Raw genomic sequence first — 16,193 nt, forward strand, 5'->3', positions numbered from 1 at the left:
CATCAAGAGGCTTTTGAGTTCCTCTTCACTTTCTGCCATAAGGGTGGTGTCATCTGCATATCTGAGGTTATTGATATTTCTCCCGGCAATCTTGATTCCAGCTTGTGTTTCTTCCAGCCCAGCGTTTCTCATGATGTACTCTGCATATAAGTTAAATAAGCAGGGTGAGAATATACAGCCTTGATGTACTCCTTTTCCTATTTGGAACCAGTCTGTTGTTCCATGTCCAGTTCTAACTGTTACTTCCTGACATGCATACAGATTTCTCAAGAGGCAGGTCAGGTGGTCTGGTATTCCTATCTCTTTCAGAATTTTCCACAGTTTATTGTGATCCACACAGTCAAAGGCTTTGGTATAGTCAATAAAGCAGAAATAGATGTTTTTCTGGAACTCTCTTGCTTTTTCCATGATCTAGCGGATGTTGGCAATTTGATCTCTGGTTCCTCTGCCTTTTCTAAAACCAGCTTGAACATAAGGAAGGTCACGGTTCACATATTGCTGAAGCCTGGCTTGGAGAATTTTGAGCATTACGTTACTAGCGTGTGAGATGAGTGCAATTGTGCGGTAGTTTGAGTATTCTTTGGCATTGCCTTTCTTTGGGATCGGAATGAAAACTGACCTTTTCCAGTCCTGTGGCCACTGCTGAGTTTTCCAAATTTGCTGACATATTGAGTGCAGCACTTTCACAGCATCATCTTTCAGGATTTGAAATAGCTCCACTGGAATTCCATCACCTCCACTAGCTTTGTTCGTAGTGATGCTTTCTAAGGCCCATTGGACTTCACATTCCAGGATGTCTGGCTCTAGGTCAGTGATCACACCATCGTGATTATCTGAGACAATGAATGGAAACATCTAATTTGAAGTGAAGGAGACGGGCAGTCCTTCATGTCCCTGGGCAAGTCAGGATGTCAGCACGGGGATCCCACCCAGGCTCTGGGAGGCACCTCTGGCTCTGGCCTCATTACTCTCAGAGGCAGGTGCCCACCCTGCAGGCAGATGTCTCTCTAAGGCTGTCCTAGGACAGCATCCGTGCTCTCAGGACCACGGCTAAACTTCCCTCCAGTTGCTCTCCACGTGGCGGTCAGTTAACACCTGAAGTTCATTGCATTGTTGAAAATCCCTCTTGCAGAACCAACACAGTCTCGCTTTTCATAATTACATCAGCTAATCCCAGCACGGCCCACTGTCTCAACCCCTGGTTGATGTCCTGTAAAGATAAAGCAGCTGAAGCCTGCCCACTCCAGCTGTCCTACCATGGGTCACAGACAGAAGGCAGCTTGGGCGCTTACTCCAGGATTCTGGAAACGAGGGCTTAGGACAGTGGCATGGACATTTCTTGCAGGGAAGTTAAAACAAGTCAGAAAACAAACCTCTCCCACTTAGACTATGGAAGTGAAAGATCTTGAGTTGTATCACAATGCACGTGTATGTGTGTTGAAAAAGCAGTCTGTAAGGAGATACCACAAGTACCTTTAGGAGACGGGATAACAGGTTTTTATATGCCTCCTGCAGTATATTTTTTTCCAAAATAAATATATTATTTATATAAATCTGTATATAAAAGATTACATAAAATGAGAAAAGCTGCATTCATTTGTTCCCTTTAGCGTATTTTCAAAGGATCCATTTCAGAACAGTGAATGCCTTTTGTATGCATTACCTCTTTCACTACCTTTTTAAAGCACTGAATCCGATGTAAAGAAAGGAAAACTAATTATCACAGTAGCTACCTGATTTGTAAAACTGAACCTGTTTCAAAGAAGGCATACAGAGCTAAGCTTTCTGTCAATGTTTCTTAATCATCTGACTCAACTGCCTAAAAATAAGGATAATTTTTTGCCAAGAACATAAGAAGTGTTGAAGTCAGCATGAGGGCAAGGCGACAGGGAAGCCAGCAGCGGGCTGGGTGTGACGGCGGGGCTGGAGGAGGTGGCGGCAAGGGCAGCCTGCTTCACCAGGGCCGGCTCTCTGCCTGGCCCTGTGCTGACAGGGTTACACATGTCCCCGCTGGACTCTTGAGGGTTACTTCACTGGGAAAGACTGCGACTATCCAGTCTCCTCCATCCTGGGAAGAGAGGGCAGAGGCCGAGGAAGACTTGCTCAAGGCACTGGAGCTGCCGGAGGCTGGGCCGCGCTGTGCGACACGGGCATCTGAGCCCAGAGCCAGCAGTGTGCCCCTCGCCCACGTCACTCTGCCATCCAGTGTAGAGCAGGACTGTGCAGGCGTCACATCACTGAAAACAGACAACTTTCTAAGCTTTGAGGCAACAGGAGAAAGTCAAAAGAAGAACAGCCAACACGACGTGAAAACCCCCGCGCGTACCTATCAGGTCGAGTGGACACGTCCGTTTCTCTGAGTCCAGGGATGACCCATCCGCCCTGCGTGCTTGTGCCAGGACCGCCTGTCACTGAGCCTCCCCGCCAGCTGGCCAGGGCAACCAGGACTCAGGCCGCCCGCCAGGCCTTCCCCGTGGCTGCTGGCTGACAGCTCCTGGGGTAGAGGGTCCACCTTTCACCGGGCGCTAGGAGCTGCTGAGGTCATGAAAGCTGGGGGCTATCAGAACCACCCCCATGAAAGAATCTGACGAGCAAACACAATCAACATGTGGAGAAAGCACAGCTGAAGACGCCACTTGATGTGTGGATGAAATATGCCCAAGCCAGACCAACCCAGGGCATTTCAGTCATGAGAGGCAATAAATTATGTATTTGGGGTAAAGTTAAAATCAGATTTTATACAACTTGCAAACAAAAAAAGATGTAACTAATGCTAACTGAAATTGCGAAATCAGTAAATTTAAAAGACCAAAACAAACTAGGAAAAATGTACCTATCACATATAATAAAGAATTAAGAATAGAAAATGTTAAATAAATAACAGGAAATTCTCAGTTTCCCTAGTGGGTCCTGAAATACAATTGTAAACAGACAGACACGGTGGCTGTGTAGGAGGGTGGAGGGCTCACCCATTATCCAATCCCAACAGGCCCCCTCCCTGTCTGCTTCTGCTGATCTTCAAGGCTCCCTCTCCCTGGAGTCAGGACTGGCCACAGAACATCACTCAGCGGTAAAGAATCTGCCTACAATTCAGGAGACACAGGAGTCACAGCTTTGATCCTTGGGTCAGGAAGATCCCCTCGAGGAGGAAATGGCAACCCACTCCAGTATTCTTGCCTGAAAAATTCCATGGACAGAGCAGCCTGTCAGGCTCTTAGGTCTTGAGACTTTTATATTGCAAAAAAGCCGGACATACCTGAGCACTGGCCAATGAGATGTGAGCAGAAAGCAGCGGAAGCCACCCTACCATGCTTTCTCTCACCCTGAACTCTCCTACTGTGGAGGGAGCTGCAGCAGTCATCTTGTGACCAAGAGGAAAAGGCCAAGAGAAGGGCAGAGACACTGCCTCGGGCTTTCAGAACAACAGCTGCAGCCACTTGCCTCTGAACCTCCCGTTATGTGACTCACCATCCTATTCCTATGAGCTACACTTAAGCGTACTGTGTCACTTCTTTCAGCAGATATCACTGAGTGCCACCACATTCCTTCTCTGAGGCTCAGGGAACACACAGTGGGCAAAGCAGAAAAGGCTTCTTCTTGTGGTGCTTCCCTACAGCACACAGGAAAGCACGCCTAAGCGCTACAGATAACGCAAGTGTCTATTCATAAGCACCACTGACAAGCATAACCACAAAAGGTCACTGTGAAACATAACATCCAACGCTGGCAAAGGCATGATAAAACTGCAGTCCTCACAGACAGCCTGGTACCCAATGGAAAGCAAGCAGACCACACGAACCAAAGCAGTCCATTCCCACTCCTAACTCGTCCTCATTAATCCAATAATCCCATGTCTTTTACACCAGGTATGGAAATACATTTGGAAGCCTGAGCCCGTGCCATTCAGTTGTTGCTGTTCACTCGCTCAGTCTTATCTGACTCTTTTTATCTATCTTATCTGCACCCCCATGGATGCAGCACGCCAGACTTCCCCATCCTTCACCATCTCGCGGAGTTTCCTCAAACTCATGTCCATTGAGTCGGTGATGCCATCCAACCACCTAATCCTTTGTTGTCCTCGTCTCCTCCTGCCTTCAATCTTTCCCAGCATCGGGGTCTTTTCCAGTGAGTCGGCTCTTCGTATCAGGTGGCCAAAGCATTGGAGCTACAGCTTCAGCATCAGTCCTTCCAATGAATGTTGGACTGGTTGGATCTCCTTGCAGTCCAAGGGACTCTCAAGAGTCTTCTCCAACACCACAGTTCAAAAGCATCAATTCTTCAGCGCTCAGCTTTCTTTATGGTCCAGCTCTCATATCCCTACATGACTACTGGGAAAACCATAGCTTTGACTACATGGACTTTTGTTGGTAAAGTAATGTCTCTGCTTTTTAATACACTGTCTAGGTTGGTCATAGCTTTTCTTCCAAGCAGCAAGTGTCTTTTAGTTTCATGGCTGCAGTTGCCATCTGCAGTAATTTTGGAGCCCAAGAAAATAAAAACTATCGCTGCTTCCACTTTTTCCCCCTTCTATTTGCCATTCAGTATTTCTGGTCTTTTTAAAATTTTATCTTAGGGGAAGCATGCAGTTGCTAAGAGAAGAATATTTTTTCACATATTCACCAAATTTGCTTTTTATGTTTAAATTTCCGGAGCATACCCTCATAAGGTACAACTGATTCTAAACCATCACTAATGATTATTTGCCTTTTGTCACAATTCCTCTGTCACCCTGTCCTATGGGCATAATGCACTTTAAACATGCAACTACTAAAAGGAAACAGAGAAGAAAAGCTTATTCTTAATAAAAGAATACCTTGCTGTATACAACGGCCATATTTGGTATTCAATTTTTCAAGATATATTCATATTCCACTTCATAATAAAGTATCTCCTTACGGTTTTCATATTAAATTTTACAAAAGGAAATAAATACCAATGCTCATCTCCTATCTGCCCCCAGACATAAATACATACACAAACACTATACTATTTAAAGAAAGAAATCCTTATGAAAGTTGTGTCCATGCTGTTATTTATTATTTCAAGGGTTTCTGCTTTATTCATATTTTAAAATAAACATAGTACCTATACAAAATAAATGTGCTAGCTGAGTGAAACTCTTCACTCTTGAGTTTTTAGTTTCCACAAAACTATTCCATTAACGGCATTCTTTTCTCTTCTCTATCATCTGACTTTTCAGGTACTTGGTACACAAGCTGCCACCTTCTCAGATCTTCTATTTGCTCCTTCCCTGCTTCGATCTGACTTTCCATCTGTTGAACATAGTAATGACTTCTCCTTATCTGGGGAACTGTCTCCTAAACACCCAATAGATGGTCTCTAGAGACACATCCAGTTACAGAATGTAGTTGATGAAATGAAGTGTAAAGATTGATAGGTCTAACAGAAGGGGTCAACCTTCTGTTCAGATGAGGTTGAAGACTTTGTGTGATAAAGTTACCTTTAGGAGGAAGTTAACAGTACAATCACGTTTGTAGACAGTTGCCGCTAGAACAACAGTCCTTCTTGCGGTAAGTGACAAGTAGAATCAGACTGCTACTTTTTAAGCTGTAGATGCTAACATATTAATAAGGAGAAAAAAACAAACATCCACCAATACATGGGTAAATAAATAAATAAATAATAGGCCATCCATTCATCTGAATAACAATCTTTTTCTCTCTTTTTGTTTTTGAAAAAGCATATTGCCAAAGAAGTTGTCATACAGAAGAAAAGAAGTTACACACAGTTATGTGAAGAAAAAAGCAAGTTGCTGGTCAGGTGTACCATGATCTAACTGTTTTATGAAAAGCTATGGACATCACGCACACATTTAAAATTATCTATTAATTTATTTGGCAGCATCAGATCTTACTTGCAGCACACAGGACTTTCGATTTTTGTTGCAAGATGCAGAATCTTTAGTTGTGGCATGTGAACTCTTGGTTGCAGCATGTGGGATCTAGTTCCCTGACCAGAGACTGAACCTGGGCCCCCTGCATTGGGAGCCCAGAGTCTTAGCCACTGGACCACCAGGGAAGTCCCTTATGTACATGTTATGTGCCTTTTTGCCCATTCTTATATGCACAAAAAAGCACACAAGAATACCGAACTGTTATCAATAGTTGCTTCCCCAGATATCGGAGATGGTATTTTACTTCATGTATTTCTTTATTTCTTACTATACACACGAATGACTTATGTTTTAAACATGTTTCAACACCATTAAAACCAAATAAAACTACCTAGCCTGGGTGTTTATTCACATTCACATGAATTTCTGTTCAACAACCTGAACTGGGCTAAACTCTCCAACAGACACTGTAACCTTAAACCAAAGGAGCTTTCCACCCTTGAGGCGGAGGGGTACCACTGGGCTCTGGCCATCTTCTGGACAGATCCACGCTCATCAACAGAAACTCTGTCAAAAGCGCTGTTTGCCAACTCCAAGGAGAGAAGCAAACCACAGAATAATTACAGCCCTCACAGCATTTTGTGATTAATCATATTAATTAAAACCTAAGAAATAATTTGTACAATAAAATCTCCAAATCCACTTCTCTTGATCTCAATCAAAACATTTATTTTAATGTAAATGATAACAAAGTTCAGGGGGGGAAAATGCTGTCTCACTTTTATCTCAGGGAAAAGTTGCCTTTTATTGATTTTAGTTGCGGGGTTTAGTGAGAAAATTAAATCCTTTGAAACTAAGATACTTTCAGCAAAACCTATCAGAACTGGCAAAACTAGGAAACTATTTTGGTTTCATGCATCTCTGTGAAACACAGATCAGCAAACTGCATCATCTTGAACTGGGGCCTTCCTCTTCAAACCTGAGATACAAATCAGAATTACTGAATGCCAGACAGGGTGACAGCAGACCTGTGCTTGCCTCAGAGCTCAGCTGGCAAAGAATCTGCCCGCAGTGCAGGAGACACGGGTTCGATCCCCGGGTCAGAAAGATCCACTGGAGAAGGGAAAGGCTACCCACTCCAGAGTTCTTGGGCTTCCCTGGTGGTTCAGCTGGTAAAGAATCCACCTGCAATGAGGGAGACTTGGGTTCGATCCCTGGGTCAGGAAGATCCCCTGGAGAAGGGAAAGGCTACCTCACTCCAGTATTCTGGCCTGGAGAATTCCATGGACTGTAGAGTCCATGGGGTCACAAAGGTCACGACTGAGCAATTTTCACTTTCACTCCCCAGTAAATACTGGCAATCACCATGGCAACTGCCACTCTTGCTGTCACCAACTCAGGAAAGCTGTGATCCAGTCTAGTCTAGTCTGTGCTTTGCAGTTCTTAGTAAGATTTCAATTGTGATACTAACTGACCATAATTTACAGAGTTAATTTACTTTTGACCATAATTCACAGAGTTTACTTTGATAACTTCAGGAAGCTATTTTTTTAACTTAAAAAATTATTTTCTAGGTGAGTGGTTGTTTTGTTTTTTTTTTTTTTTTCAAAATAACATAATTATTCCTGTGCAGAAAAACTATACCTCTGATGAGGGCTTTGTTTGATTCATCAGAAAAGAAGTGTATTATTTTTTTCTAACAATCTTATACAATGAGACCAATTTTATTACCAATCTTCTATTTAAACAAAATTTCAAGGCTATTTATTTGCTAGTTAAGCACAGAAATTACTAAGTCCTATACTGTATGAATTGAATTTGGCAATCTGCTATAATAGAGAACAGAAAAGATGTCATTATTTATATTTACTCTGGCTAAACCATTTGAGATACTTAAATCTCTTAAAGCAGCAATTTTCTCCAAGCAACTACATTATATGCATTAAAGGAAGAGAGCAGAACTGACCATGGAATTTACTTTTGGAGGGAATGAGTCTGAGTTGCTCACATGCACATTCATGAATATGATTTGAATATGAAAACTGCGTTGAGTTTGTAAAGATTCAATAAACGCAAGTCACTTAAAAAGATTTCCGTTCAATTAGGTGAGGGTGACAGGCAGTCAACAATTAAAGACAATCATTTACACAGCATGCCTACCGTGAGCCTTTCCTTCCAAGTGGCTTTCGCGTTCTGCTCACAATAAAGGGTTGTAACCATTACACTGTACAGGAAAGCTTTAAATAGGTAAATTGTACCGTACATAAATTATATCTCAGTAAAACTGTTTTAAAAAAAGAAGTTGGGGTGTGTGTGTGTGTGTTTGTGTGTGTGTGTGTGCCTCAGGGTAAATGGGGAGCGAGTGGTAAGAAAGACAGCCTGACACCCCAAGAGAACCTTTCTTGAGTAAAACACTGGTAGTATGGTATTTCAGCAAGCAGCACATACCTTGGACAATGGAAAAAAACATCATGGAGTGAATATATGGAAAAACTACTGGTTAATCTGCTGCTCAGAAATTATGCTTTAAGTCAAAGTAATGTTTAAGAAAGCAATGCCAAAGAATGCTCAAACTACCGCACAATTACATTCATCTCACACACAAGCAAAGTAATGCTCAAAATTCTCCAAGCCAGGCTTCAACAGTACTTGAACTGAGAACTTCCAAACATTCAAGGTGAATTTAGAAAAGGCAGAGGGACCAGAGATCAAATTGCCAACATCCGTTGGATCATAGAAAAAGCAAAAGAATTCCAGAAAAACATCTAGTTCTGCTTTATCAACTACACCAAAGCCTTTGACTGTGTGGATCACAGCAAACTGGAAAATTCTTCAAGAGATGGGAATACCAGACCACCTGACCTGTCTCCTGAGAAATCTGTATGCAGGTCAAGAAGCAACAGTTAGAACCAAACATGGAACAACAGACTGGTTCCAAATTGGGAAAGGAGTACATCAAGGCGGTATATTGTCACCCTGCTTATTTAACTTATATGCAGAGTACATCATGAGAAATGCCAGGTGGGATGAAGCACAAGCTGGAATCAAGATTTCCAAGAGAAATATCAATAACCTCAGATATGCAGATGACACCACCCTATGGCAGAAAGCGAAGAGGAACTAAACAGCCTCTTGATGAGAATGAAAGAGGAGAGTGAAAAAGCTGGCTGAAAACTCAATATTCATAAAACTAAGATCATGGCATCTGGTCCCATTGTTTCATGCAAACAGATGGGGAAACAATGGAAACAGTGAGAGAATTTATTTTGGGGGGCTCCAAAATCACTACAGATGTTGACCACAGCCATGAAATTAAGATGCTTGCTCCTTGGAAGAAAAGCTATGACAAACCTAGACAGTGTATTAAAAAGTAGAGACATTACTTTGCCAAGAAAGGTCCACCTAGTCAAAGCTATGGTTTCTCCACTAGTCATGTATGGATGTGAGAGTTGGACCATAAAGAAAGCTGAGTGCCAAAGAATTGATGCTTTTGAACTATGGTGTTGGAGAAGACTCTTGAGAGTTCCTTGGACTGCAAGGAGATCCAGCCAGTCAATCCTAAAGGAAATCAGTCCTGAATATTCATTGGAAGGACTGATGCTGAAGCTGAAGCTCCAGTACTTGGCCACCTAATGAGAAGAACTGACTCATTGGAAAAGACCCTGATGCTGGGAAAGATTGAAGGGAGGAGAAGAAGGGGATGACAGAGGATGAGATGGTTAGATGGCATCACCAACTCGATGGACATGAGTTTGAGTAAGCTCCAGGAATTGGTGATGGACAGGGAAGTCTGGCGTGCTGCAGCCCATGGGACTGCAAAGAGTTGAACACAACTGAGCGATTGAACTGAACTGAAAATGTTTAAAGTAAAATGCATCATTTTTTAATCAACTCCTTAGTTTATCCAACTTCTCTCTTTCTCCTTTGGGTTAACTAACCACCTGCCAGTCTCAATCCCTCCAAACGAGGACATCAACCACTGCATGCCATCCTGGAAAACATCTTTAAACTTTAAGATACACATGAGAAGGAAAAAAAAAAGATGCATATGTGACTGGCAGACAGTCATACGATACATAAGGCAGAGAGCAATTCTGATGTTTCAGATGACAGATGATCTTCAAATTTTGATTTGAGCTTTGGTGCAATACAATGAACCTGCATTAAGAGCTTTAACTGAGAGAACTACACAAACAGCTCCACGTTTATTACAGGGCAGCACCACCCCCTCTCTGCTGTAGCCCCTACGAGCTCAACCGGCTCTCCAACTGCACCGCGTGTGGTTTCGTCCTGATGTTGTCCTTGGCCTTTACAACATTTTCCTGTTTTGACGACTTTCTCCAAATTTTTCCCAACCTGTTCATTTCTATAATTACTTTGAGATGGGAGAAATAGAGGATAAATTTCTTTCTCAATTTTCCAAGTTTTAAAAACAGCTACCACTGTGTGCTAGTTACAATTCTAAGCACGTTCCAGGCTTTAACTCATTTAGTCCCCTTTACAGCCCTGTGAGACAGGAATGATTATGGTCCCCATTCTGCAACTAAAGGTGTGGGAAACAGAGAGAGGTTTAGGAATTTGCCCAAGATCATTCAGCTAATGGATGGTTAAATCAAATTTCTAATCCATAGCTTCTGTCTTCTGTCTGTGCACTAAGACACACCCTATCTGAACTTTGGGGTTCCCTGTGTAGTTCAGTCGGTGAAGCATCTGTCTGCAATGCAGGAGACCTGGGTTCAATTCCTGGGTTGGGAAGATCCCCTGGAGAAGGAAATGGCACCCCACTCCAGTCTTCTTGCCTGGAGAATCCCATGGATAGAGAAGCCTGGTGGGGTACAGTTCATAGGATCATAAGAGTTGGACACGACTTAGCACTATCTTTCTTTCTTTCTATCTGAACTTTGTAGCTCCACTAAACTGTAGTGAAGGGATTAAGTGTTCCTTCTTATCCATGAAACAAGTTACATCTGTAATACATTTGTTTTTAAAAAATAAATTTATATCCATTAAATCAGTGAAAAGATAGTTTACTCCACTGTCTTTATCAGCACCTATGAACACCTTGTACAACTGTCCTCTCTCTCTCTCTCTCTCTCTCTCTCTCTCTCTCTCTCTGGGGCTGCTGGCATACAAAGCTATCAGCAAATTTCACTTTGTCACCATGAGAGATTGGACATCCTCAATGTTTTGCTTTGTTAATTTTTGAGAATTTACTGTTTCATTAAGGTCTGAGCACTGAAATTCCAAATTTATTATTCTAATTAGGAAACCAACCTTACCAAATTTGTAGTAAAACTTAAAATTAATAGGGGGTAGTGCTCTGACAACTGTGGCTAGGATTAAATAAAATAATGTTTGGGGTGACTATCTCAGCTAGTCAACTGCAACCTTTACAATCAAGATATTATACAAGTATCTGTGAGCTTTTCCTTAATCCACATAAAGTTAGCTATATGGTACCATTTGGTTGACAAGACTATTGTAGAGCAGAAGGGAAAAAAATTAACATTGAATAAGGAACTTTATATACCAAGCAAATGATACATGCAATGCATGAATTACAACGTATGCTGCTGGTGCTGCTGCTCAGTCACTCAGTCGTGTCTGACTCTGTGTGACCCCGTGGACTATAGCCCGCCAGGCTCCTCTGTTCATGGGATTCTCCAGGCAAGAATACTGGAGTGGGTTACCATGCCCTCCTCCAGGATCCTGGAGGATCTTTCCTGGAGGATGCTGGAGAAAAGATCCAGAAAGATCCTCCAGATCTTTCCAATCCAGGGATTGAACGTGCGTCTCTTATGTGTCCTGCACTGGCAGGCGGGCTCTTTACCACTAGTGCTGCCTGGGAAAGGCGAGGGCAATGACTTTCCAGATGAAAGCACCTGTTTGTTTACTGAAAGAGTTAACAATCAACCAACTTTTAACCCAGTTAAAAGCCTAACTTTGGGGCTGGGCACTGAGAGGGAGAATCTGGAATTAATTTCAGAATTGTTAAAGCTCCCGCTGGAAAATATTCCAAGCAGATAATTTAATTTTGCAGACTCTTCATGTTACATGCTCTCCAAACATGTATAAGGTGAGCCCTTGACTACGTTCCAAAGCAACAAGGTCCAGAACATCGTGCTCCCAGAGTTCTTCGGCCACAGCCAACAAGGGCAGGTTCAGGTCCGAAGCCAGATGGCCATGGAGTCAACCTCTCATCCTAGTCGGGGTGACAATGCCACCTCACCCATCTCAGACAACCAGCTTAATGACCTGTTAACACTAAAATGCCTACCCTGACAAGGGATCAACTGCTGCCAACTAAGAAAAAGATACAAAAGTGTGAAACAAGCATGTAGTTCTGATACTAAAAGTCACATTTTCACAATTAAATTACTTCATCATTATGTGTACTACATTCAGGGAATGAAGAATTTGCATTATATGCTAGAAAAATAATTGTGTTCAGAATATCTGAGGTAAGTTATTTTAAAGAAACAGTACTACTGCCATTTAGAACATAAGGAACTTTACCAAAGTCTCCCCCCATCCAACCAACCAGACTCAGCAGTCACTGCCAGACCCACCTCCATGCCACCTGACTTCACTGCTGAGACTGACAGCCAAGGCGCCTCAAGCTGAAGTTCAAAGCAGAAGTCTTGGATTCTTGCCCCAAATGTGGTACTTGATCTTTACCATCCCAGTAAATGTAACTCTATCCTTCAGATCCACCAGAAAGCTTTGAGTCTTCTATCTCACCTCAAATGTGATTCACTGGTAGATCCTGTCATCTCTACCAGAATCCACTCTCATCATCACCGCACGTGCCACCAGCCTGGTCTCCCTCCTAGAAAACTCTGTCAGTCCTCACTGTCTCCCTTATCCACCCTGGTCCTCCTAAGACCGGCCTACCTCTCAGACAGCATTCAGATTTCTGCTCCTCCCTCTCAGAGCAAAATCATTCTCATGGTTCCTCGTATCACCCTGGGACGACGATTTCAAAAGTTCACTCTTGGGCCCTGACTTCTCCAGGTCCAAATTTCCAGTTAAGGGCTTTCCTGGTTGTCCAATGGTTACGACTCCATGCTTCCACTACAGGAGGGCGAGGCAGAGCCCTATGTCCCCATCCGCTGAATCTGGGCTTGCTCTGGGACTCTAGCCAACAGAAAACTGCAGAAGAGAGGATGTGCCAGCCCCAGGCTTAGGCCTCCAGAGACCCTGCATACCCTGCTTTCTGTTGGAATCCTGCCCAGCTACCACAAAAGAAAGCCCAGGCTAGCCTGGATGCCTGCTGGATGAAGGACATGTAGCCTGGTTGCCCTGGTCATTCCAACGGACAGCCTGCCAGTCCTCAGAACAGAGCTGCCTAGCTGACTGGAGGGTGACTGCAGATACATGACTAGTATGATGAGTCTGGCCCAGCCCAGGAGAACCACTTTCCTCAGCCCAGCCAACTGCTCACCCACAGAATCTTGACCTAAACAAACAGCTGTTGTTTTCCATACTGAATTTTTAAATGGTTTGCTATGCCACAATAAATAGCCATTACAGAAGTTAATTTAATGCATTAGAAAAGAACACAGTGAAATGTCACACGAGTTAATAGGAGGCCCTTGATAGATGTGTGTCCCATTCGCAAATGTGGTTCCGTGCAAGTCAGCCTCATGTTCCATTTGGCTCGTCAAAGGCACAGGTCCCATTGTGTTCACCTCCGTGTTCTTGGCACCCAGCAGAGCATCTGGCACAAGTGCAGAGGCTCAGAACAGAGGCTAGATGAAGTGAAGATCCAAGAACTCTGCACTTCCAGGGCAAATTCCTTTCACATTTAAAGCAAGAGAAAACCTTACAATTAAACGTAGGCAAGTTATTCAACCTTTCTAAGCATCTTTTCCTCATCTACTTGAGAAAGGAGATCAGAGTACCTTCCTCATATAATATTTCTGAGTTTAAATTCAAGAAGTCATATTATATCCTTAGCATAATACCTGGCCCATTAAAAGTCATATACATATATGTGTATCAGTATTACCCACTTGCTTATCTCTCTTCAGTGAACTGTAAGTTACTTAGCAACAGTGATGTTATTTTGTGCTTTTTTAATCTCCCATGGTGCCTAAGACACTGCTGGGCCTATAGTAGACACTGATAAATACTTCATCAACAGATGGATTTCAAACTCTGTACAAGAAGCTCAAATGGCTTCCCATTGCCTATTAAAATGTCAACTACTCTCATTCAGGTGTAATAACAAAAAAACCTTACTGCCTCTCCAATCCCATATTATATAATATCACATACTATCTCATTAGAAGGGCATTTAGGTAGAAGAAATAGAAACTTCAGAAACAGTGTCTCAGACATACAGGAGTTTTTCTCTCCCATTTAACAGAAGCCTGAAGGCAAACAGGTGCTGTTACTGGTCCATGACTGTCTAAAGTTCCTACAATGAACTGAATGTGTTTCTCCAAAAAGTTTATGTTGGAATCCTAGCCCCAAAAGAGACGGTATTAGAAGGTGGGGACTTTCAGAGGTGATTAGGCCATGAGAGTAGAACATCATGAATGGGATTCATGCCCTTATAAAAATGACCCCAAAATCTCACCCCAAAGAACCTTACCCACTTTCCAAAATGTGAGGTTACAATGAGAGGTTGGCAGTCTAAACCTGGAAGAGAATGGTGACTAGAACCCAACCGTGCTGGCACAGGGTATCACACCTCCAGCTTCAGAACTGTGGCAAGTTTCTGTTGTTTATAAGCCACCCATTCTAGGGCACTTGGTTATAGCAGCCCAAACTGACGATGCCAGAACCAACCTGACTGCCTTGGCTCTTCCTTCATGGCCTCAAGATGGCTGCCACAGTCCCTGGCATAACAGCCATGTCCAGCAGGGTAAGCATAATGCAGTGACAGCCATATCTGCTCCTGATATATGGAAACAAAGTAGCGATACATGGAAAACAAAGGTTTTCCCAGGGCTGCCAGCCAAACTCCTCCTTAGGTCTCACTGACATCCCACAAGACAACCCGACACAGTAAACAGGCTCCCGTCACCGTGAGAGGCTGTATTCCCCCAAAGATGGCCACACTAACCTACTGCGTTCGACATGTTCTTCTTATACAGACACTGAAACGCCCCCTTTGAGATGTAGGATCTAAGTTCCTGCCTCTTAAATCGGGGTCGGGGGGGGGATGTCTGTAACAGCAGAGCTGATGCCATACGACTGTCAAGGCTCAGTTAGCGGCAGTGACCCAGCCTCTACTGAGACTTCCCTTCCTCCTGGATGGAGTGCCTTTCCACGAGGAGTTTGGCTGGAGAGACCACGAACAGCCTGGAGGTAGGGCGGCCGTAAAGGGCTTTCCGGATGACCGCAACCCAAGCCCCTCACCCCTGGACTGTGACCTCGTTAGACCCTGAGGCAAAACTGCCTGAAGGGGCTGCTCCTGAGTACTGGATTCACAGAAACTGTGAGAGAGAATCCATGATTACTACTGCTTTAGGCCACTGAGTTTTGGGGTGATTTGTTACACAGCAGTGAAGACAACTGAAACAGCTGGAGACAGGGAGGTGAGAAGGGCTTCGGAAGGGAGCTGTCTTTCCAGCTGTGGTCCTTGCGTCCCGGGATCCCGCAGCTGATTCTGGCCTCTGTGCTTCGTTCCTGCCTCACCTCGAACTACAGCCCCAGCCAGCACACACAGCCGCGGCCGCACATCCTCAGGACAGACCCCGCCTCCCAAGTCAACCAGGCCACAAGGATCTCTCTTTTCTCTGTCCCTGAGAGACATTTTAAATTTTAACTACATTCCATCACATTCTCTGCCCCACTACTCTGGCTTCTTAGATATAGCATGGGGTTTTGTTCATGAAGATCGTGGCACAACTGCACAATGTATGCTAGTCCACTCCTTACCAGGTAAGGACGGAAACTGAGCATCCTGGGTTTCATGCTGCAGCCAGGGTCTCTTCATCGCTGGTCAGGGGCTATGTCCTTTTCTTCTCCCACCCTCCCTTCTCCAGGCCCCTCATCTTCTTTCAGTTGTCCCATTATCTTGGAACTGTGGGCCTGTGCCCTCACCAAACCACTTCGTCACTAAGGGGATGACCACATTTTACATTCCAATGTGTATTTACATTACTCATTTTACAGTCCAAACACTGACACATGGCAGGTATTCAACAAATGTCTGATGAGTGGAACACATACCAAATTGCCAACAACTCCCATTTAATTGCTTAAATTATGACTGAGAACCTGACTTCTTTAACACTTGGTTTAGGTGACAACTTTAAGGACAGAAATAACACCGTGATAAACTCTATAATCACATCAGCAAGTATCCTTAATAAGCAACTTTGTG

At 43.6% G+C, this 16,193-nt stretch overlaps 1 protein-coding gene across 7 annotated transcripts in view; it reads right to left on the reverse strand.

Annotated features, from left to right (window-relative positions):
- The window catches only part of TULP4 (TUB like protein 4), a 223,062-nt gene that overhangs the window by 87,027 nt on the left and 119,842 nt on the right, over positions 1 to 16,193 (reverse strand). The window contains exon 1 of one of the 7 annotated variants that reach the window (XM_025294334.2): positions 3,257 to 3,990. The exons of the other annotated variants lie outside the window; for them this stretch is intronic. Within the exon in view, the coding sequence (XP_025150119.2) occupies positions 3,257 to 3,361 (105 nt within the window). The 5' untranslated portion in view covers positions 3,362 to 3,990. Of the gene's footprint in view, positions 1 to 3,256; positions 3,991 to 16,193 lie in introns of those variants that run through there. 7 annotated transcript variants of the gene reach the window in all.

This window comes from Bubalus bubalis, chromosome 10, assembly GCF_019923935.1.
Source record: "Bubalus bubalis isolate 160015118507 breed Murrah chromosome 10, NDDB_SH_1, whole genome shotgun sequence".
Lineage (NCBI taxonomy): Eukaryota > Metazoa > Chordata > Mammalia > Artiodactyla > Bovidae > Bubalus > Bubalus bubalis.